Genomic DNA, 23,279 nt, shown 5'->3' with positions numbered 1-23,279 from the left:
TCTGACATTTTATGTGTAGGATACATTAGTGTTTTTTAACTTTCATCATAAACATCATTTTTAGTTTTATGTTGTTGTAGGGATAAACAAGGCAAGGCACCAAAGATAGCAGGAAACAGTTTTATTTGGCTGCAGCCAGGTTCAGAGGGTACAGCTTTTGCTGTAATCAATCAATCCCCTGAACCCCGAGTTCAGGGAGTTTCAGAGTTTTATACCAGCATGTAAGGGGAGGGGCTCAGAAGTTTACAGTCTGCAGAAGTTCACATAAAGGCAGCTTTTTCTTTCACTGTTCTGGGCATGTTAACTCTTCAAGGACAACACCTGAGAAGGGCAGAGCTTCTTCTCCCCTTTCTTTCCTCCCCCTGCCAGCTGTTACCATGGAGCCCAATGGGTAACTTCTCTTAGAAATGTAGACATCTCTGTGAAGCCCAGCTCAAGGCCAGAGGCCTTGTTTGCACATTTCTTCAAAGTACTATACTGGATATATTTGTGAAAAACTAGTAAGGGGGTGTCCAGCACCTGGAGTGCTGGTATCTTCTCGGCCAGTGGCCAAGTAAACAGGGCAACATGGAAATAGGAAGTTTATCTACAATGGACTCTTCTGCTGACAGTCCCAAAATCAGCCATGGTGAAGAGGGTTTTTCTGTGGAGAAAGGAGGTGCCACTTCAATGTTACTGGAAACCTGATAATGGTAGGATGATAGCTACATTACCAGGCATGAGAGATAGGGAGAAAAGGTGTTTTTCCTACTTTCTACTCTTATTCAACACAACACTTCTGCATTAAATGTTTGGAGGTTGTTCCTCCACACAAGCAATTTCTTGAATTCAATTCTGACACTATCTATCTGGAGATAGCATAAGATCCCACAGGTTGAGGATTCAGATCCATAAGACTGCCGCTTACTTCAGATATCAGTTGCCCATAGTAAAGGGTCAGATATATTTGTGACTAACCAGCTATAAATTGGGGTTCCTAAAATTCTTTCCTCAGGCTTGATAAATTTGTTAGAGTCACTCACAGGACTCAGGGAAACACTTACATACATTTACCCATTAATTATGATGAGTAGTACAAAGGATATAGATGAACCCAGATGGAAGGGATGCATAGGACAAAGTACAGGGAAAAATGCCTGGAGCTTCTATGCCCTTTTGGGTGCACCACCCTCCATGGACCTCCATGTGTTCAGCTATCCAGAAGCTCTCTGAACCCTACCCTTCAGATCTTTATGGAAGCTTTATTATGTAGGCATGATTGATTACATTCTTGGCCATTGGTGATAACATAACTTCCAATTCCTCTCTTTCCCCAGTGGTTGAGGGATGAGATTGAAAGTTCTAACCCTCCACTTCTGTGTCAGTCTCTCCCACAACCAGGCTCTATCCTGGAGGTACCTAAGGGCTGCCAGCCAGCAGTCATCTCATTAGCATATGAAGTAACCACTGCTACCACTCCCCAGAAGACTCCAAAGATTTTAGGATCTTTTTGCCAAGAAGCAGGGACAAAGATCAAATTTATATTTTACAATATCACACCAGGCAACAATACTTATGATGAAAAATGACTCCTGATTGGTGAACAAATTGCATCCAGATTGGGAGTTCTGTGAAGCCATAGATTTGGGTTTTCCTGAATGTTGTCACTCTTGTAAATGGGCTGAGTGACAATGGATTTATGGGACCCTGGAAGCCATGCCAATGGTACTATTAAATGAGATATTGGTATATGGAGTAGCTTATGAGTTTTTAGCCTGAAAGCCCCTTATGCTCTTCAGTGTGGTTTTGTTCCCAGGGCACCCAAGCTATCATATGGGAGGGGTAGTTTGAACTCAGCTGCTCTGAGAAGCCCTTCTGCTGGGAAGACCTGCCTATCAACCACCACTCTGACATTTAGCTTTCCACTGAGCCATATCCTCAGTCCTTTTTACTTTGAGAGAGGGTATCCATAAGTTGCTTAGGCCTCCTTAGGTTGCTGAAGTTAGCCTTGATTTTGTACTCTTCTGCATCAGCCTCCAGAGTTACTGGGATTACAGGTGTGAGCCACCATGCTCAGCCAGCTTTCCTGTCCTCTGTCATTCTGCACATCATAGTTAACTGGTTCCAGCTGGGACCAACTGGGACCTTTTGGATGCAAAATGTCTCATTGAATTGAAGGCAGGATGGAATCCAGAGCAAAATCAGATGGGTTCTTGATCTTTAATAGGAATTAGGGCACTTCTAGATGTGAGTACCCTTTTTGCTTGAGTCAGTCACCCAGGCCACAGATCTTCTAGCTTCCTGTTCTTTGTTTTATGATTGATGAGCTCAGGTTAGAATAGTTGGTCATGATTGATTAGCTAGATTAAGAACTATTTGTTCTAGCTCAGTATCCCCTGCAAATTGTTCATTGTCATACTCAAACAAAATCAACTTCCTCCTTTCTGGGTCACCTGGACCCAGTCCCATATCTCTCATTGCCCAGGTAAGGCAGGCCCCTTCCCACCCTCTCCTACATGAACCTGTACATATTGTTTTACTTTCTCTACAATAGCAAAACTCCTTGAGTTCAGGAGTTGTTTCGTTTTTATACTAATCTTTACATCTACATGACTTACCAGTTTGGTCTATATTCAATAAATAAGTATTAAATTCATGCATTGCCATGGGAAGCTATGTCTATCTCCTTATTTCCCCTATAAAGTTTAAAATGACTTTAGTTACATAAATATATAGTCTATTAGGTTTTTAAAGGGGGGGGGGATGCTGAAGCTAAACCATGTGGATTTAATCTCTAGTTCCCAGCTGTGACCTGGGATAGTTACTTTATGTTCTGTGCACTGCACATTCCACATCTGTCAAGTTTCTCCCAGGATGATCATTAGGATCAAAATCTTTAGTACAGTTAAAGTCTCAGACTGGGCACAGAGTATGCCCTCAGTGTGCATGAGGTGTCCTGTCCCAGTCCTCCCCCCTCCCCAACACTGATCCCTTTATGCTAAAGAGGAATGTGCTATTAAAGGAATCCCTGATATTCAGGGGCATGTTGGTGGACTTCATCCTGGAGGAGTGGCAGCAACTGGACCCTGCTCAAAATGATAGGGGGAAGACAGATCTGAATGGTGGGAACAGAAGAATGTGAGGTTAAGGGAATAAAATGGGCCCACTGTACTTACCCACACATGGTTTCTTTTAACTCTATTTTTCCAGTTGCTGACTCTGTGATATTTACCCTCCACAAACCTTGTGCAACTTACTGATGCACACTCCTGTAATCCCAGCAACTTGGGAGGCTGAGGCAGGAGGATTGAGAGTTCAAAGACAACCTCCAGCAGATTTGTGAGGCACTTATCAACTCAGTGAGACCCTGTCTCTAAATAAAATACAAAAAAGGGCTGGAGACATGACTCAGTAGTTAATCACCCCTGGGTTCAATCCCTGGTACCAAAAGCAAAAAACAAAAAACAAACATACAAAAACCTTGTGCAACTAACTGAGATACACTACAACTTGTTTACTTTATTATACAAAATACTTTCTTATCTAGAAATATTTTCCATACTGAAGTATATTTCCACAACAATAACTTTCGTATACCTCTTTTTTTCCAGTTTCTTAAGTTTACATTCTGAAACAATTCTTATGAAATTTCTGAATATTTTTGTCAATTACTCCTTTTAATAACCACTTTATGGTTTTTACAGTACTTTGACACACAGCTGAAACTTTTTGTACTCTTTGCATACAGAATTATACCTGTTAGAATTTTAACTCTTACTAATCTTACTTTTAGTGGAGACCTAGAAACAAAGGCATCTTAAACTGTTTTTCTACTTATCAATTTATAAAAACACATTTAATAGAACCAAATGTATATTGCTTTATGGAATTCAAGAAGCCAAGAGTACTTGAATTTTTATTTAGTAGTTGATGTTTTAGTATTTTAACTTTGCAAATTAGTCAGACATCTCTTTTAACAAATACATTTATGAAGATTAATCCATTCATATTAAATCTAATTTACACATTTTTAACTGTTAACTGTAGGTTACCCATGGAAACCAAGGTATCAGACAAGTGTAGTTACCAGTATAAACCATTTTTTCCCTGCTGAAGAAAACTCCTAGAAGCAATTGTTTTAGTCAGCTTTTTCGCTGCTGTAACTAAAGGATCTGACCAGAATAACTGTAAAAGAGGAATAGTTTATTTGAAGGCTCACAGTTTCAGAGGTCTTAGTCCATAGAAGGCTGGCTCCATTCCTCAGGGCTCAAGGTGAGGCAGAACATCATGGTGAGAGAGTGTGGCAGAGGGAAGCAGCTCACACTGGGAAGCAAAGAGAGAGACTCCATTCTCCAGATACAAATATATATCAAAGCCACACTCCAATTCCCACCTCCTCCAGGCACACCCTACCACTTCAGTTAATCCCATTAGGGATTAACTCACTGACTAGTTAAGGCTATAACTCAATCATTTCTCCTCCAAACTTTCTTGCATTGTCGCACATGTGAGCTATTGGGGGACACCTCACATCCAAACCATAACAGCAATGAACTTTACACTTCAAACATTTTGTAGAAAACAATGCTCTTGATTGACTACCCAGAAATCATGTGGGTTAATGCTCTTTAAGACATCTTACTCTTATCTCACTGAAATTGAACTTTTTCTCAGAGGTTTAAGTCATGTGACATAAAAGGCATTTGGATACATTCTTTTTTAAAAAATTTGAGTGTTCATTTATTTACATGCCAATATTGGTACCATGTAAGCAATATATAGACAAAAACACACATATAGATACAACCTGAAATTCACAGGTATGCACAAATTTACATAAAAACCAACAGGAAACAAAAGATTTTAGATCTTCTCCTTGAATAATTGACTTGTGAATAAAGACAGCAGGAAAAAACAGAGGCTAGTAAAAAAACTCCAGTTAGACAAAACAAGACTAATCAGAACAAAAGATATTAATTAAGGTGCACAGGACCAAATGTGAATTCTCCACAAAAACCATGAGCTCAAAAAAGACAGAAATTCTGAGGGGAAAATGGATAGCCATAATTACTCTAGTAAAGGAGAACATGGAATATCTATATTAGGCCAGAATGCATTTTTGGATCCTATTAGAGTCAGTCCAGATATTTAAAGATCTTGGGAGTCCATGAGGTCCTCAGGAACAAGTTCTCAAGGTAAAAAAGACTTGTACATATGGGATCTTTCCATTTTCCTTCTCTGTGCCCAACTGGAGAGAAGAGGAAACCCTGCAAGAAGTAGGGCATCCCCTGACCTTCCCAGGCCTATCCAATCAGCTCCCTGAAGCTGAGTCTCTGTGATTTGAGGTAACACCTGCTGCATTATTCCCAAAACAAAATGTAGACCTCTTAAAGAGTCCTCAAAATTCCAGGATATGGCATAGCCAGCCTTTCCAGATCTCCTCCATTTATCTCTCCTGTTCTCTAACATTTAGGGAGGAACTTACTGTGACAGCAGAATCCCAGAGTACAAGAACAGATAGAGCAGTCATTTATGTCCCACAACAGCTTGGATTTAAAAGTGACATTTTTCTTCTGATCTTGAACTGGTTTTAGTATAATTGCTCATGCAGCTTACATTCCAGATGCAAGCCTCGGAGACATAGAGATCTGACAGAAAGCTAAGGAGCAAGGAAAACTGTCATTTTGAGCATGGGAAGCAAAGAGCATTAAATAGGGCACCCAGACCCAGAAATGAAGGTCACCCCTTTACCTTAGGTAATTAGAAGCTTTGAGTGAGGTCCCATGATTTTGTTGCTTCCTAGGGACTGTGAAATCCAAATGCCAACCAAGAAAACTTGGTCTTTCACTAGAGTGTGCTTTGGACAAAAACCCATCAATTTTCTCAAGAGTTTGGAGAAGAGAGTTTCAGAAAAGGCTGAACAAAGAAAGCAACCACAGAAGAATTGGGGTAACTGAGGATAACCAATAACTAATGATAGCCGATGATAACCAAGTGATGGCATCAAATGTTACAGGGTTGAGGCCTTCTGGGAAATTGAGGCAGTGTGAAAACCCCCCTTCAACTCTCAATTCCTGTGATCAAGTCAGATCCTATTAGAGTCAGTCCAGGGGCCCAGTTCTTACACACCACTGGGTTCCTTATCCTGGCCTGATCCACCTGAATTCTGCTCACCTGGACAGCTCTGTATCGGAGTCCTTCCATCTGCCCTCCAGGCCTCTTCTCCTTGTCCCAACCTGAAGAGCACATCTGGTTGGGCAAGTAGATACCCTGTTCAGGGGAAATGACATAAGACTGTGGCATTAATGCTGTGGGCATTCCAGCCCAAGGTCCATCCCTTCAGGCTGAAGATGGTGTAGCCCCAGTGACTACCCCATGCACGCAGCAACTTGCCCCTGTACAGAACAGTCACCTAGAAGGCGAGAGCACAAATGTCCTATCCAGTGACCTAATGGAACTATGAATTGTTGACACTGAGCCTCCTGCCCAAACTCACTGAGGGTTTCAATGCCACTGAGCTTGCAGCAGCTTGGAGAGGGAGATACTCCTGGGGGCATTCCATGTCACCCTGTGCAGCAGTCCCTCACCCAGAGATACCAGGTGGCTGTAGTTCTCAAGCATGACATCCCTGTAGAGGTTCTTTTTGATAGGGGGCAGACAGATGAAAATGGTAGGAACAGAACACGAGGTTAAGAGAATGGTCCAGTGTACTGACCCTCACATGCTTTCTTTTCAAAGAAGCAATTTAGCTATAGTCCTGCCTGGCTTAAGTAAGATATGTCACATTCCTCAACAAACTACCTGTTAGTCTGTAGGAGAAATGCAGGCCTGAGATAAAGTTGATAAGAGGAATCCAAGTTACCCTGAAGGGGGACTTTTGTGACCTTTTTCACAGACCAGATTTCAAAACTCAGAGAGATAAGGAAAATTCCTATTACAATAAAATCTGTAAAATAAAATAAAATCTGGGCTGCACTTAGGAGCTCTTCTCAGCCCCCAGACTTGTGACGTGACTCTGGTCTGAAGAATGAGCTATGGTGATATCCAAACGAGGCCCCTACCTTGTTGGCCTTTTGTGGTCTCTTGTGTTCTTCACCTGGCATTCACACAGAGGGTGGTCTTTCTGGTTCTGAGATCCCACCTCTCTTCCAGCCTCCTGCTTGCTAGGGAGAAGTGCAAAGCCCATTCTCATCCCTTTCCCCCTCCTTTCTGGAAGTTTTTAAGACTTTGTTTTCCCTCCATGGGCTTTTGTGTTTTTACTGGAATGGATGTACGTGAAACACCAATTTCCTGTCTATTGGGCATGCTGTAGGCCCTTTCAGTCTGAAATCTGGAATTTTTTTTCGCTATAGAGAAATTATGCTGCCTTTCTTATTGGACTCAGTATGGACAAAAGGTGTTGCTAGTGGCCTTTAACTCTACCAGGCCAGATACCCACACTTTGAGGCCAAACACTAAACTCTCATATGGTTGCTGTTTTCTTTTTGGCACCAAAAATTGGACCGGGGGTGCTTCACCACAGAGCCACATCCCCAGCCATCTTTTATTTTTTATTTAGAGACATGGTCTCCCTAAGTTGCTTAGGGCCTTGCTAAGTTGCTGAGGTTGGTCCCCAACTTACAATCCTCCTGCCTCAGTATCCTGAGTTGCTGGGATTACAGGTGTGTGCCACCACACCTGATTTATATTCTCTTTTAATTTCTTCTCCAACTCTTATGTATTTGACTTGATGCAACTGAATATCAGTTTCCTTCTCTCAACTCTTTTTTTAATATTATGTTTTAATTAAAAAAACCCCCACAAACTTATCCCAGTGGCTTGGGAGGCTGAGGCAGTAGGATCACAAGTTCAAAGCCAGCCTCAGCAATGGAGAGGCACTAAGCAACTCAGAGAAACCCTGTCTCTAAATAAAATACAAAATAGGGCTTTGGATGTGGCTCAGTGGTCAAGTGCCCCTGAATTCAATCCCCGGTACTGAAAAAATAATAATAACAACAACAACAAAAAAAAAAACCCCCACAAACTTGAGAGGATATTACTTTCAAGGTAGAATACTTTATAAGACACTACCACATGGCCCTTCCATTTTATTTTCCCACCAGCAATGGATAGGAGTACTAGGTGTTTTACATTGTTGCCAGCACTAAGTATTACTAATGTTGTTAATCTTTCTTTCGAGTAGGTATATTGAGGGATCTCATTGTGATTTTAATTTGCATTTATTAAATAATGAATGTTGTTGAGGATCTTTTCATGTTCTTATTTGACATCTGTATATCTTCTTCAGTAAAGTGTTTGTTGTAATGTTTGCCATTTTTCTTTGATCTTATGTTGTAACTGTTCTTTTTATATATTCTGGATGCAAGTTCTTTATCAGCTATGTATGGTCCTAGTTTCTACTTGCAGGCTGGGACTTGTTTCATTCTTTTTAAATTTGTACCTTTTAGTTATACTTGTTTTATTCTTCATAGTATCTTTTGAAGAATAGATGTTTTTAAAATTGATTAAGTCCAAGTTCTTCTTTTATATTTCATGCTTTTTGTATCCTATCTAACAAATCTACAATCCAAGGTACCAAAGATTTCTCATGTTTTCTTTTAGATGATTTATAATTTTATCCCTTACATATAGGCCTATAAGTTTTAAAATCTGGTGTGAGGTATCAGGGTTTTTTTTTTTTTTTACATACACATATCCAATTTTTCCAGTTGTTTCAGGAGCATTGTGTGTATGTGCACATGCATGTGTGTGTGAGGGTGTGTGTATGTTACTGGGTGTGGAATCCAGGGTCTCACACATGCTAGGCAAGCATTCTACCACTGAGCTGTATATTTCCAGCTCTCCAGTGGCAGGGTCATTTCTTTGTTTCATTTTGTATTTTTTTTATGGTACTGGGGACTAAACCCAGGAGTGTTTTACCATTAAGCTTCCTCCCAAGCCTTTTACCTGTTTATTTTAAGATAGGGTCTCAGCCAGGCTTGGTGGTGCATGCCTATGATCCCAGTGACTTGGGAGGCTGAGGCAGGAGGCTTATAAGTTCAAGGCCAACCTCAGCAACTTAGTAAGACTCTCAGCAACTTAGTGAGATCCTGCCTCAAAGTAAAAAAAAAAAATTACAAAATGGGGCTGGGGATGTGACTCAGTAGCAGAGTGCCCCTGGGTTCAATCCCTGGTTCCAAAAAAAGAAAGGCAAAGTAGGTCTCTTGCTAAGTTGTCTAGCTAACCTCCTACCTCTTAACCAAGCCTCCTATTAACTGGCATGACAGGCATGTGCCACTGCACCCAATTCCAGCAGCATTTTTTTTTTAAGAGAGAGAGAGAGAGAGAGAGAGAGAGAGAGAGAGAGAGAGAGAGAGAGAGAGGATTTTTCTTTAATATTTATTTTTTAGTTTTCGGCGAACAAAACATCTTTGTTTGTATGTGGTGCTGAGGATCGAACCTGGGCAGCAGGCATGCCACGCGAGCGCGCTACTGCTTGAGCCACATCCCCAGCCCCCAGCATTTTTTTTATAAAGTCTATTTTTTTCTCCATTAAGCTACCTTTGCACTATTGTTGAAAACAGTTGAACACATATGCATCAGTGTATATACAAATACTTTTAATTATGATAACCTTATAAAGTGTTCAAATCAGGTAGTATGAATCTTCCAATTTTTTCTTCCCTTTTAAAAATGTTTTGGCTGTCCCAGGTCCTTGGAATTTTCATATAAATTTTGAGTCAGCTTGTGAATTTCTATATAAAAGCCCACAGGGATTTTGTTTGGAATTATATTGCCTCTGTGGCTCATCAGTAGATTGGTAATATTAAATCTTTGAAGTCATGAACATGTATGTCTATTTATTTAGGTCTTTTCAAATTTATCTCGGTAATGCTTTGTAGGTTTGAATGCACAGGTATGGCACATGTTATTTAATTCATCCCTAAGTGTTTTGTATTATAATAAGGCATTATAAATGGTACTTTTTTGGATTTTAATTTCCCATTGGTTAATGCTGTTTTATAGAAATGTAATTGACAAAAATATATTGACCCTGTATCATGGGACATTCCTAAGCACAGTCATTGTATAATACTTGTAGCTTTTTTGTGGATCATTTGGCATTCTCTATGTAAATAATCATGTAGTTGTAAACAAAGACAGTTTTCTTTCTTTTCAATCTAAATGTCTTTTACTTCCTTTTTTTTTTTTTTTTGCTTTTTATAGTGCTAGGATCTTCAGTACAATGTTGAATAGGAATAAACATAATGACATCTTAGCCATATTCCTGATCTTAGAGCAAAACCATTTACTATTAAGTATAATTTTTCTGAGTTTTTATCATGAACAGATGTTGAAGGTTGCAGATGCTTTTTTTACATCAGTCAGAATGATCATGCTTGAAAATATAGTGGATTACATTTATTTGCAAATATTGAACCAGGCTTTCATCCCCAATAAAAATTCTGCTTGATCATGACCTATTATCCCTCTTATATATTGCTAGTTCTTTCACTCATTTTCTGTTGAATATTATTGCTTCTATGTTTATGTGTCATAATCATCTGTTGTTTTCATCAGTCTCATGGTTTGTGTATGATTTTAACCTAGGCATCTGCTGATTATCTTTTTCCTTTGAAAATTGACCACATTTTGCCGGTTATTTGTCATGTTGAATAATTTTGGATTCTATTCTGCATAGTGGTAATGATGTTGTTGCTTTTAATCTTTGTTTATCAGTTAATAAATGGGTTGGGTTGAGCCCACTAGTTCTGTGTTGCCTTCTCTGGGTGTTGGTTCTAATAAGTTCAGTTTTCTATGCTCCTTTGGTTCTGACTTGTACAGATTCCACTCAGGGATTAGTTTGAGACTTGAATGGTGACTGTGTCTATGAGGTTTTTGAACCCTTTTCTGTACTGCTTTAGGTTTGTCTCATACATTTTTCACTCAGATGTTAGTCTCAGACTTGAGCTGTGGTTTAAATATTAGTTCAGTTTTCAAAATTCAGTATGCACTTCTGCTTTCTCTTGTACACACAGCCCCTGCATGAGTTTATCACTTAGAAGTGTTCATATTCCACTGGTACATTTGGACCAAAGTCTTGGAGAAAAGAAAAAGGATAAAAGGGGATCCCACTGGTATACTGGGTGGCATGTTTACTTAATTTATTTATTTGGTACCAGGAATTAAACCCAGGGGCACTTAAGTACTGAGCCACACCACCAGTCCATTTGTTTTTTTATAAGTATAAACTCTTTACTACTAGTTAGGATCAGAAAACCCCCCCAAAATGGTTGATCTTGGTGAGCTGTGCTGGATCTCCAGGGGAACTCTGGGAAACCTGTTCAGAATGGCACCTCCCACTTCCTGGGCTCTACCTTGGCTCCCCCTTGGTTTGCAGCTGTCTTGGTGAAGCAAAAAATCTGCAGATAACATACTCAGTGGAAGGCAAGGGGCCCAGGGGCATTCTGGAGATTTCTTGCCTCCTCCAGTTCTATTTATAGCCCAATTAGTCCTTCCAAGAGAAGCACCATACATACATAGTACAGCAGCCCTGAAGTCTGTCTTTGGAATGCATTTTGTTCTTCATCCACTGTTCATTGGAAAGGAACCAGGGATGGGGACAGCTGGGGGCTGAGGACTAGAGTATGTAGAAAATACCTCCCCCAACCCTGTCTTTTTACAAGACAGCCCGGTGATCTTTCAGGCAGGCTGCAGGGCAGCCAGGAAAAATAGATGTGTCTCAAGAAAGGGAATCAGCAAAGCCCTGACTGTTCTTTTGCCAGGATACTTTCCTGATTTTTTGCCACTGCTCATTCATCTTCTTTGGGATTAATGTGACAAGCAATTGGTCACTCAAACCCTTTCATGAAAGCGTCTTTGACATTGCCCCCCAGAACCACAAAAGTGGAACCTTTTTTTAAAATCCAAAATTGGATCTTGATGCTATTTCTTTCTTTTTTAATCTTTATTTTGTTTATTTATTTTTATATGGTGTTGAGGATCCAACCCAGGGTCTCCCACGTGCTAGGCAAGCGCTCTACTGCTGAGCCACAATCTCAGGCATTGATGTTATTTCAACTGAGTTTATCCAAAGGTCACATTTCATGCAAGACAAAGGAGACACCCCGCTCCACATATCTCAAATTAGGCTCTCTCTTGTCATCTAACCAATCTCACCCAACAGATTATAATGTGTACACTAGATATTAACAGAGTTATAGTTTCTAACACATACTAGGGCATCAATAACTTTTTGTTTATTAAACTAATGAATGAAATTAAACAAATTTGCTACAATCTCTAAGATTACTTCTTCTCTCAACCCTTCTGTACTTTGCAATGTCAATCCCTTTTCTCCAACAGAAGGATTGAGTTCTAACAAAATTGGTCTGCTCTGTCTTGTTCCAAAATGTGTGCTAGAATGTCTCCTTCTTCCTGATGCCTTCGTTCTCTTTTTAGCTCCAGCCAGTTGAGGTCTTAGGTGAAGCAGCTGCTGACAGCCAGAAGTGTATATCATGAGGAGTCACACACTGGGACCCCAAGCTTCTTCAGTTTCACCCAAATTTCCTGGAGCTGTTGGAGATGCCATCTGGGCCTCAGACTCCACATCCTGCGTACCCTGCGACCCTGTGGCAAGCACCTCTCTCTGTCCCCCTGCATCCACAGGCCATGCCCCAATCCTGTGCGGCTCATATGGCTATTCAGGAGCGACTTCCTGGGACAGCTGGAACTGGATCAGCCTCTCACGCAGGGCGTCACGCTCCCCCATCTCTGGCTCTATGCAACTGAGAAACCACGTCGTCCCTCTCCTCACGCAGCCGCTGCAGTTCGGAGGCCAGAGCCCAGGCGGCTCCTTCGCACTCCTCCACCTGCCCCCTCAGCCGCCCGACCTGACGCACCTGCTGCTCCCGCTGCCTAGCGGCCACTCGCACCCCAAGGGCCCTGGAGCTCCAGGCACCCGCCCTGTTAATGGCGCGCGCGCGCGCGCGCGGCGCCTGAGGGTCGGCCATGAAGGACTGCAGGTTGTCTTCCACCTCGTTTCAGGGCCGTGAAGGGAAGGTCAGGTAGAAGTCTGGGCTACCACCATTACTGAGCACCTCTTCGTTGATAAACGCCACCACTTCGCAGTGGCGGACACCGCTTCTGGAATTTCCGGAAGTCGAAGGCCGTGGCCGCTGCGGCCTAGTAGAGCTGCCCCCCTCTACTGTAGCCTTGGGCAACCAACTGGCGCGCCCCTCAGTTCCTGTCTCTGTGGTGTTTCAGTCCTTTCCCAGCCCTATAGCCTCTTCCTTCGCCTCCTACCTCCGCTTTTCTGTTCACAAAGCCCCAAGCCTTAAAACCAGTTCTCTCTCACATCAACCCCTTAGGCTTCTAAAGCGGCAACCCCATTTTTTTTTTTAGTATTTATTTTTTAGTTGTAGTTGGACACCACACCTTCATTTTATTTATTTATTTTTATATGGTGCTGAGGATCGAACCCAGGGCCCAACATGTGTTAGGCAAGCACTCTACCACTGAGCCACAACCCCAACCCCCCAGCCCATTTTTTGAAATGATTTTATTATTTTTTTTAATACACGACAGTGGAATGCCTTACAATCCGTATTACACGTCAATTTATGTCATTATACATGTACTTTGTTTTTTTTTCGCATTACAATTCTTATTACACATATATACCACAATTTTTCATATCTCTGTATATAAATTATATTTACACCCAATTCGAGTCTTCATACATGTTCTTTGGATAATGATGTCCATCACATTCCACCATCCTTGCTAATCCCCTGCCTCCTCCCTTTCCCTCCCACCCCTCTTCCCTATCTAGAATTAATCTAATCCCCTCATGCTCTCCCTCCCTACCCCACTATGAGTCACTCCCCTTATATCAGAAAACATTCAGCATTTGTTTTTTGGGGGGATTTGCTGACTTCACTTAGCATTATCTTCTCCAACGCCATCCATTTACCTGCAAATCCTCCAGCCCATTTTTATTTTTTATTTAGAGATAGGGTCTTTTTTTTTATATTTATTTTTTAGCTTTAGGTGGACACAATATCTTTATTTTTATGTGATGCTGAGGATCACACCCAGTGCTTCACGCATCTCAGGCAAGCACACTACCACTTGAGCCACATCCCCAGCCCTTTTTCATACTTTATTTAGAGACAGGAACTTGCCAAGTTGCTTAGGGCCTTGCTAAGTTGCTGAGGCTGGCTTTGAACTCACGATCCTCCTGCCTCAGCCTCCTGAGCCACTGGGGTTACAGGCGTGGGCCACTTCACCCAGTTGGCATCCCTACTTTTTGATTCCCTTTCATAGTCTAATTCTGTTTACTTGTCAGAGGCCTCAGGTAGTTGCTTTATGTATTTTGTCTGGAATTTTTGGGTGCAGTAATCAGTAGGAGAGGCCATAATACTCTCCCTTACTCTTTTGTGGCCAGAAATGGGACCCTCAGTTTCATTCATTCTCGACTTTATTGATCTCAACCTTTATTGATTCTTTTTTTTCTGCTAGTTTGAATTTAATTTGCTCTTAGTTTCAGAAGGTAGAAGCTTAATTCATTGATTTGAAATCTCTCTTTTCTAAGGATGGGAGAGGAGGGGAGGAGTAGGGAGGATAGGAAGGGCAGCAGAATAGAATAGACAATATGATTGATGTATGTACATTCCATGTATGTATTATATGTCAAAATACATTCTGCTGTCATGTATGACTAAAAAAATAAAAATTAAAAAATTTTTAAAAATAAATAAATAAATGACAGCAGAATGCATTACAATTCTTATTACACATACACAGCACAATTTTTTATATCTCTGGTTGTATATAAAGTATGTTAACACCAATTCGTATCTTCATACATGTACTTTGGATAATGATGTCCATCATATTCCACTATCATTGCTAATCTCCTGCCCCTCCCTTTCCTTCCCACCCCTCTTCCCTATCTAGAATTCATCTATTTGGCATATTGATACAGACAACTGGTTTGTTCCTTTGATTTGCTCTATTCTATTGTATGAATGTGCTTCATTTATCTGTTCTGTTGATTGACATTTGAGCTATTTACACCTTTTTGTCATCACAAACAATGGTGTTGAGCTTTTTTGTACAGTCCTTGGTGTGTTTATGTAAGAGTTTCGCCTATATACCTGGGTTTAGAATTGTTGATGTAGCAGTTGTTTTCATTTTAATGTTTACTATGTAATGAGTATAGTAGTTCTTTCACTTACATCCCTATCAGTACAGTATTAGATTTCCTGCTATTTTATATCTCTGCCAAAGCACACTATCATCAGGTTTTAAATTTTTGCTAGTTTAGTGGGTATAAAGTAATAAACAGTGAAATTTTCTTATCTTTGGAAAAAAAGAGAAATCTCTCTTTTCTAATATAGCATTGTCAGTGTCTACTACTACCTTAGTACTGATTTAGCCGTTTCAAACCAGTTATTTCGGGTGAATTGGCATACAAGAGATTACACATTTTTAAAGTGAATATTTTGATAACTTTTGAATTTTATATCTACAATTTCATTACCACAATAAAGATAATGAAATCATACAAGGAGTTGGGAAGTATTCCCACCTCCCTTCAATTCTTTGAAAGAATTTGTGTAATATTGGCATTAATTCTTCTTTAAGTGTTTGATGGATTCTCAAGTGAATTCTTCTGGGCTTGGAGTTTTCTCTGTGGGAAGGTCTTTAACTAAAATTTCAATTCATTTAATAGATGTTGGGTTATTCAAATGATTTATTTCTCCAGATGAGCTTCAGTAATTTTGTCTTTCAAGGAATCTGTTTTATCTAAGCTGTCAAATTTATTGGCATAAAGTTGTTCATAATGTTCTCTTATTCTGTTTTCAATTTCTGAGCATCAGTGGTTGTCTCATTTTAGCTAAGAAAATGAAAGCTATATTTGAGAAGACAGATATGTTTAAACTGATATAAACATTATACAATGTGTGCGTGTATTGAAACATCATATGGTATCACATTAATATGTAGTATTTTATGTTTTTAAGTATCAGTTAAAAATTTTAAAATGAAAACTAGGTAATCATTAAAACTATGGACTTCATTTAAATGGAACTTTTCTCTCCCCACACCTTAGTTCTGCCTTTTACTGGCAACATGGGCACACTCAGTTTTGTCTTTTCTTTTTTGGCACCAGTGATTGAATGACGAGTGTTTAACCACTGAGCCACATTCCCAGCCCTTTTATTTTTTATTTTTAGACAGGGTCTCCTAAGTTGCTTAGGACCTCACTAAGTTGCTGAGGCTGGCTTTGAACTTGTGATCCTCCTGCCTCAGCCTCCTGAGTCACTGGGATTACAGGTGTGCACCCCACACCTGACTAGTCTTTTCTTTCTTTATTCTTCCAGCTATCCCTTTTCCTACCCTCCCACTCCCCTATTCAACTACTAGACCATCTCTGGCTCTTTGAGTGAAGCAGGGTAAGAAAGAAGGGAGACTATAAAGAGTAAAATAAAGTTTGAACTATCCATATAAATATAATCTGATACTGGTACTTTCTGCATGTGGCAGATTCCAAAGACTGAATCTTCCTGTCCTTGGCACTTTTATGCTGTCCTTGGAATGTCCAGTGTTCCTCCATTAGGCAGGTCCTTTTCTCCAACCAGTTATTTAATATATTCCCTGGTTCCATGAGTGACCTTCAATGTCATTCTACTGAAGTCACCTCAATCCTACCAGAAAGCCCTCTTTCCAATGTAACCCAGACCTGTTCATATCCAGGGTGCATATCTGGCTTGTAGAACGAGTGTGTGTGTGTGTGTGTGTGTGTGTGTGTGTGTTCTGTGGTGGTAGTGAGACCTGCAGTTCACCTCCATACAACCTCGTTGCTGCCATATGATGCCACAATGTGTCAACTGTACAATTTTTGTAGGTGGAAGTTAAGTGCCAAGTGCCCTGTGTCCCCCAAATGCTAATGGACGTATATCAAGCAAGTAATCTCCCTGAAGTCCTTCTTACTAGACTAGGGTAGGATGAACATACATTTATCTCGCTTATTTTGGGAGAGAAAAATATCACAGCTTTGCAATGATTGTTCAAAGAAATTTTTTCCTTAGATTATTCAACCTTACTTAATACACATACTTTTCTTTTTTTGTACCATGTATTGAACCCAGGGGGTGCTTAACCACTGAGCCACATCCCCATCCCTTTTTACATTTTATTTGGAGACAGGGGCTCACCAAGATGCTTTACATTGCTGAGGCTGATTTGGACTTGTGATCCTCCTGCCTCAGCCTCCTGAGCTGCTGGGATTATGAGCATGTACCACCATGCCTGGTTTAACACTCATACTTTTAAGGGGTATATTTCAGCTGAAGGACATTAAGCAGTTTTTATCTACTCCTTTTAAGTCCTGCAGAAGGCCTCTGGACTGGGAAAGTACTTAGTATTTATTGCCAGCCTTTGAAGCAAAAAGAGTAGATTTTACCATCATATGAAATCAACTCCCTTAAAGCATGGATTGTAGCCTGGTGGGCAGATGTAGCTTCCTGAAAAATCTAAAACTTCAGCTTTTGAATAGGAAGCATCAATGTTAAAATGCAAAGCTCTGTAGCCTTAGGTGGCAAAACAAATGGCACAGAAAGTATGTGATTTAGGCCAGGGCTGCATGATAGAACTAGAACTTACTGCAAGAAACAGGAGAGAATTGTAGATGCTTTAAATTTTGGTCCTTTAGTTAGTATAAATTGGTATCTTCTTATAATTTTCATTTCCCTGATTACTAGGAAATCTAACATTTCATGTGTTATTAACTAGTTAGATTTCCTCTTCTAAGGCCTGCCTGTTTATATCCTTTATCTATGTTTTTGTTGGGCTGTTTATCTTTTCTTTTTGCTTTGTATGTATTCTTTGTATATTGTAGACTTCAATTTTGTGTATAGTAAATAGCCTTTTTAAAAAAATATTTTTAGTTGTAGATGGACACAATACCTTTATTTTGCTTATTTAGTTTTATGTGGTGCTGGGGATGGAACCCAGGGCCTCACACATGCTAGGCAAGTGCTCTACCACTGAGCTACAACCCCAGCCCCTCAACAGCCTTTTCTTAGTCTAGGCTGTTTATGGAGTTGTTTTGAAAATAAGTTTTAATTGCAATGTAATCAAATTTATCAAAGTTTTAGTTTGCTTTTTGTATAACCTTAAGTAAGGTTGTACTTTTTAGTTGAATACACACACACACACACACACACACATATTTACTCTGATGTTACTATTTTCATATTTTATTGTATTATTTATATAGCCAGCTTTTTCATGACCCTTTTTCTTGCCTTAGATGGATTTTCTTTACCCTCTGCCTCTTGCCCCTTGAGTCATTATCCTTCTGAATGATTCAAGTACTAAGCATTATCTTTAGCCAGGCTTTATTTATGATAAATTATCTGCTTTATTGTCCAAAAATGTCTTGGTTTTGTTATCTTTCTTTACAATAATTTATCTGGGTACAGAGTTCTAAGATGACAGCTTCTGTCAGAACTTTGAAAATATTATTCATTAAACTTCTGGCTTCTTTTTATTTTTCCCCAAAAAGACTGACAATAATGGGCTGGGGCTGGAGCTCAGTGGTAGAGCACTCACCTAGCATGTGTGAGGCACTGAGTTCAATCCTCAGCACCACACAAAATAAATAAGTAAAATAAAAGTTATTGTGTCCATCTACAACTAAAAATATATATTTTTAAATATCTGACATTGATATAATTGTTTATAAGGGATTTAAATTTTTCTCCATGGAAGCTTTTAAATTTTTCTTTCTGATTTTTAAGTCTTGTGGTTGCACTCAACTTTGTGTGAGTGAGGATTTACTTTTATTTGCCACACTGAGGACTGTGGGTATAAGATTCATGCCTTCCTTTCACTCTAGAAAACTATGTCATTGCCTCTTCAAATATATTCTGGGTCAGCGATCCCCAAGACTACTCCTATATTCTGAGATTTTCTAGAAAGAATTATGGGACACAGCATATAGTTGTATTCACAGATAAGTTTATTGTAGTGATGCCAAGAATATACAACCACATTATATGGGGAACAGCACAGGCAGAGTCTGGAAGAGTCCGTTTGCAGGCTCCCTTATGCTGTCACCCTCCCATGAGGGGGCTTACAGAGCACTCTTCACCCAGCATCAAAAATGCAGCAACATAGGTGTGATGTTTATTATGCTCAGGAGAGACCATTAGAGACTCAGAAACTTTGGTTTTTATTGGAGGCTGGTCATACAGACAAACTGCTTAGCATATACCAAAATTCCAGACTCCCAAAAGGAAAACAGGTGTTCAGCATAAAACACAGTGTTTGTATAAACAGTGGAGGCATAGAAAACCACGCTTACCAGTCAGGAAATTATGAGAACATTCCTGAAATCCAAATTCCCAGATGTCAGCCCAGGGCTAACTTGCAGGCTGGCCTTTGTAAGGAGAACAGTATCAGGGCTGCTGTATTAATCTTTTTCTTGGCCTACAGCCCCACTCCCTTTTCTTTTTCCTTTCCACTTGGATCTCTTAATGAGCTTATGTTGGAGCTTCTAATTATTTCTATTTCCCTTATGTTTCCATTTCATTAAGCTTTTATGCTATATCCTGGGTGGTTTCCCACAATCCGTCATTTAACTTATTCAATTTATCTTTATAGTGTACTGTTCAACCTCTCTATTTAGAGTTTAAAAAAAATTTATATTCATATTTGTATCCTAGCTTGTATCCAAGTTTTCCCCCATAGTCTAGTTCTTAACTCTTTGTATATTTAGAATATTTTAATTTATTTTTTATCTATTTTGGGGGGCTGCTGGGGATTGAAGCCAGGGGAGCTTTATCACTGAGTTGCAATCCTATTTTTGTTTTGTTTTGTTTGTTTGTTTGTTTGTTTTGGAGACATGGTCTTGCTAAGTTGGGTGAGGTTGGCCTCAAATTTGCAATCCTCCCGGTTCAGCATCCTAGGTTGCTGGGATTACAGGTATGCATTACCACACCTGGTGATATTTGGAATATATTTACTTTAAAATCTAGATTGTTACATTATATACAGTTCTAGAAATGGGAGAATCTTTTAATGTATCTGTTGATTCTCTTTATTGATGATTCATTTCCTTGTAAGGTCTAAATTATTTTTACATGTTTGATTTGGTTTTCCATAGATGTTCTGTGAGCCTTAAGCTATAAAAACATGGGAAATATTTTTTGGAAAATTTTCCATTGCTGTGAATCTACTAATAACAAGACCAATTTTATGTTAATTTTTCGTTATGGGCTCTTGTACTACACTTGTAATCATGCAGATTGAATCACAGAACTAGGCTTCTGATTTCTTTTATCTAACACCATTCTTAACAATTTCTTTGGCCAGCAAGGAGTGTTTCTAGTTTGTATTTAATAAACATGCAGGCCCCTTGTTATGCCAGCTTGAAGCAAAAAATAGGTTCTCCTTTCTTGAACACTTGTGCCCTGAGGTCTGGATTCCTATGCAAGGCTCCAAGCTTCACTTTTACTTTACCACATCATTGTACATTCTCACTTCAATTTTTTATGGGTGGTAAGGATAGTACCCAGGACCTTCTGTATGCTAGCCAAGTGCTCTACCATTGAGCTAAATTCCTATCACTCCCACCACTTCATTTTTGACACATAATACATTTCTTGGCTTTGTGCTTGGCTGCATATTACATTATTTTTTAGAATTCATAGTAGCATTCTTTACATTTGCAATTGGAAACATGGGGTGGTGGACATGGGGAGGATCCATCCTTATGATCATAATATTGATAAGAATTTACCACAGGGCATTTAGAGATCCATGTTATCCCATATATTGTAGTAAAATTTTAATGATTCATCTCATTTTTCTCCTAGAATTCTGGGAAGTTGATGAGCAGATAGATAACTAAAAGGAAAGTCAATACAGACCTCTGTGGCAAGCTGCATTCATAGACCAGAAAACACTGAAAGATGAAAATGTTCAAGAATGCAGAACATACAGAAAAATCATTTATCTGAGCAAATTCTTTGTTTCTATAAGGCAAAGACACCCTAAGTATTCATGGAGAAGATATTTAAAACGTAATATAGGGCTGGATCCCCAGCCCTATATATAGCTCAGTTCATAGAGTGCTTGCCTCACATGCACAAGGTTCAATCCCCAGTACCACCAAAAAATATATATATATATATAAATGGTCTTAGTCAAATGTTCTCTCTGATGCTAACACACAAAAAGGAGGGAGGGGAAGAGTAGAAGTTTATTGGATTAGACAAAGGGGAACGAAAGGAAGGGAGGGAAATGGGAATAAGAGAGTGAAATGAATCTGACATAGCTTTCCTATGTTCATATATAAATACACCACCAGTGTAATTCCACATCATGTACAACCACAAGACTGGGATCCTTATTAGAATAAGATATACTCCAATTGTGTATAATATGTTCAAATATACTCTACTGTCATGCATATCTAAAAAGAATAAATAAAAAATAAATTTAAAAATAGCAGCTTTGTAAGAAAGATAGATTATAGATGTAAGGTAAATTGGAAATTATGTCTCCCTTCTTATCTTGATAAATCCTAACCTGCAGAGAAATCTGTTGAACCCAATCAACAAGGAAAAGCCCCCCACCAGAAGCAATAAAATAAAAGTCAGAGAATTCAAACTGGGGAGAAATTCTATGAATGTACTGAATATAGTAGAGTGTTTATCCAGAAAAACCAACCTTGTTTTCCATCAAAGAATTCACACTGGAGGGGTTGGGATTGTGGCTCAGTGGCAGAGCGCTTGCCTTGCACCTGTGAGGCACCGGGTTTGATCCTCAGCACCATATAAAAATAAATAAATAAAATAAAGACATTGTGTCCATGTATAACTAAGAAATTTTTTTTTAAAAAAAGAATTCACACTGGAGAGAAACTTTATGAATGCTTTGAATTTGCAAAAGCCTTCAGTCAGAAGATAGCCCTCACAGCACACCCGAGAACTCATTCAGGAGAGAAACCCTATGAATGCAGTGGATGTGGGAAAGCCTTTATCCAGAAGGCAACTTTTATTAAACATGAGCAAACTCACATGGGAAAGAGACCATTTGTATATGGTGAATGTGCAGAAGCCTTTAAGAGTTCTTATCATCTTATTAGACACGAAAGAACACATATTAGACAAGCATTTTATAATAGAATCAAGCATGCTAAGTCCAGCATTATACATCAAATGTCTCACACAGATGAGAAACCTAAGTGCAGTAAGTATAGAAAAACCTTTGATGAGAAACCCATCACTATTAAACATCAGAAAACTAACAGAAAAGAGAAACCTTGTGAGTGCAGTAGATGTGGAAAAACTTCAAGAGAAAGTCACACCTCTCTGTTCATCAGAAAATTCACACAAAAGAAAAACCCTATTAATGCAGCACATGTGGGAAGACTGTTAGTGTAAAATCATATCTGTTTGGCCATCATTGAAATCATACAGGAGGGAAACCCTACAAATGAAGAAGATGTGGGAAAGCTTTCAGTGAGAGGCAACCCTATTGTCCATCAGAGAATTCATACAGGAGAGAAACCCTATAAATGCAATGAATGTGGGAATATTCTGTGAGAAGTCACCACTGATTAAACAACGGAGAATTCATATGGGAGAGAGACCCTATGAATGCAGTGACTGTGGGAAAGACATCAGTAGGAAGTTGACTGTCATTAAATGTTAGGGGATTTATACAGGAGGAAAACCCTACAAATGCAGGGAATGTGGGAAAGCCTTCCATGTGAAATCAGTTCTCCTTACATATCACAGAACTCACATGGGAGAAAAACCTTTTGAATGCAGAGACTGTGGGAAAGCCTTCAGTGGGAAGTCAACCCTGAATAAACATCAGGTAAGTCATACAGGAGAGAGAATGTACAAATGTTCTTGAAAAATTAGATAATTTCACTAGTAATTGTACTTCATGCTGTACATCAAATAATTCATCCTGGGGAGTCATTAAGAATGAATGTCAGGGGTCTGGGGTTGTAGCTCAGTGGCAGAGCACTTGCCTAGCACATGTGAGGCACAGGGTTCAATCCTCAGCACCACATTAAATGAATGAATAAAATAAAGGCATTGTGTCCATCTACAACTAAAAATAATTTAAAAGCTAACTACATTAAAAAAAGAATGAGGGCTGGGCATATAGCTCAGTTGGTGAAGTGCCTGCCTCACATGCACAAAGCCCTGGGTTCAATCCCCAGGACCACAAAAAAAATAAAAATTAAAAAAAAGAATGTCAGAAACACCTCATTTTTATTTTTTATT

General features: G+C 39.4%; 1 protein-coding gene across 1 annotated transcript; it reads left to right on the top strand.

The window, feature by feature from the left end:
* The first annotated feature begins 12,476 nt into the window (after nucleotides 1-12,476).
* Znf674 (zinc finger protein 674) lies at nucleotides 12,477-22,899 on the top strand. The gene is given in 8 exon segments (XM_071606061.1): nucleotides 12,477-12,933; nucleotides 20,850-21,056; nucleotides 21,457-21,695; nucleotides 21,697-21,738; nucleotides 21,897-22,323; nucleotides 22,326-22,512; nucleotides 22,514-22,573; nucleotides 22,575-22,899. Coding segments are annotated over 8 exon segments (1,944 nt in total).
* The last annotated feature ends 380 nt before the right edge of the window (nucleotides 22,900-23,279 follow it).

The sequence above is a fragment of the Marmota flaviventris genome, chromosome X (assembly GCF_047511675.1).
Source record: "Marmota flaviventris isolate mMarFla1 chromosome X, mMarFla1.hap1, whole genome shotgun sequence".
Taxonomy (NCBI): domain Eukaryota; kingdom Metazoa; phylum Chordata; class Mammalia; order Rodentia; family Sciuridae; genus Marmota; species Marmota flaviventris.
This window is presented reverse-complemented; position numbering and strand designations above follow the sequence as displayed.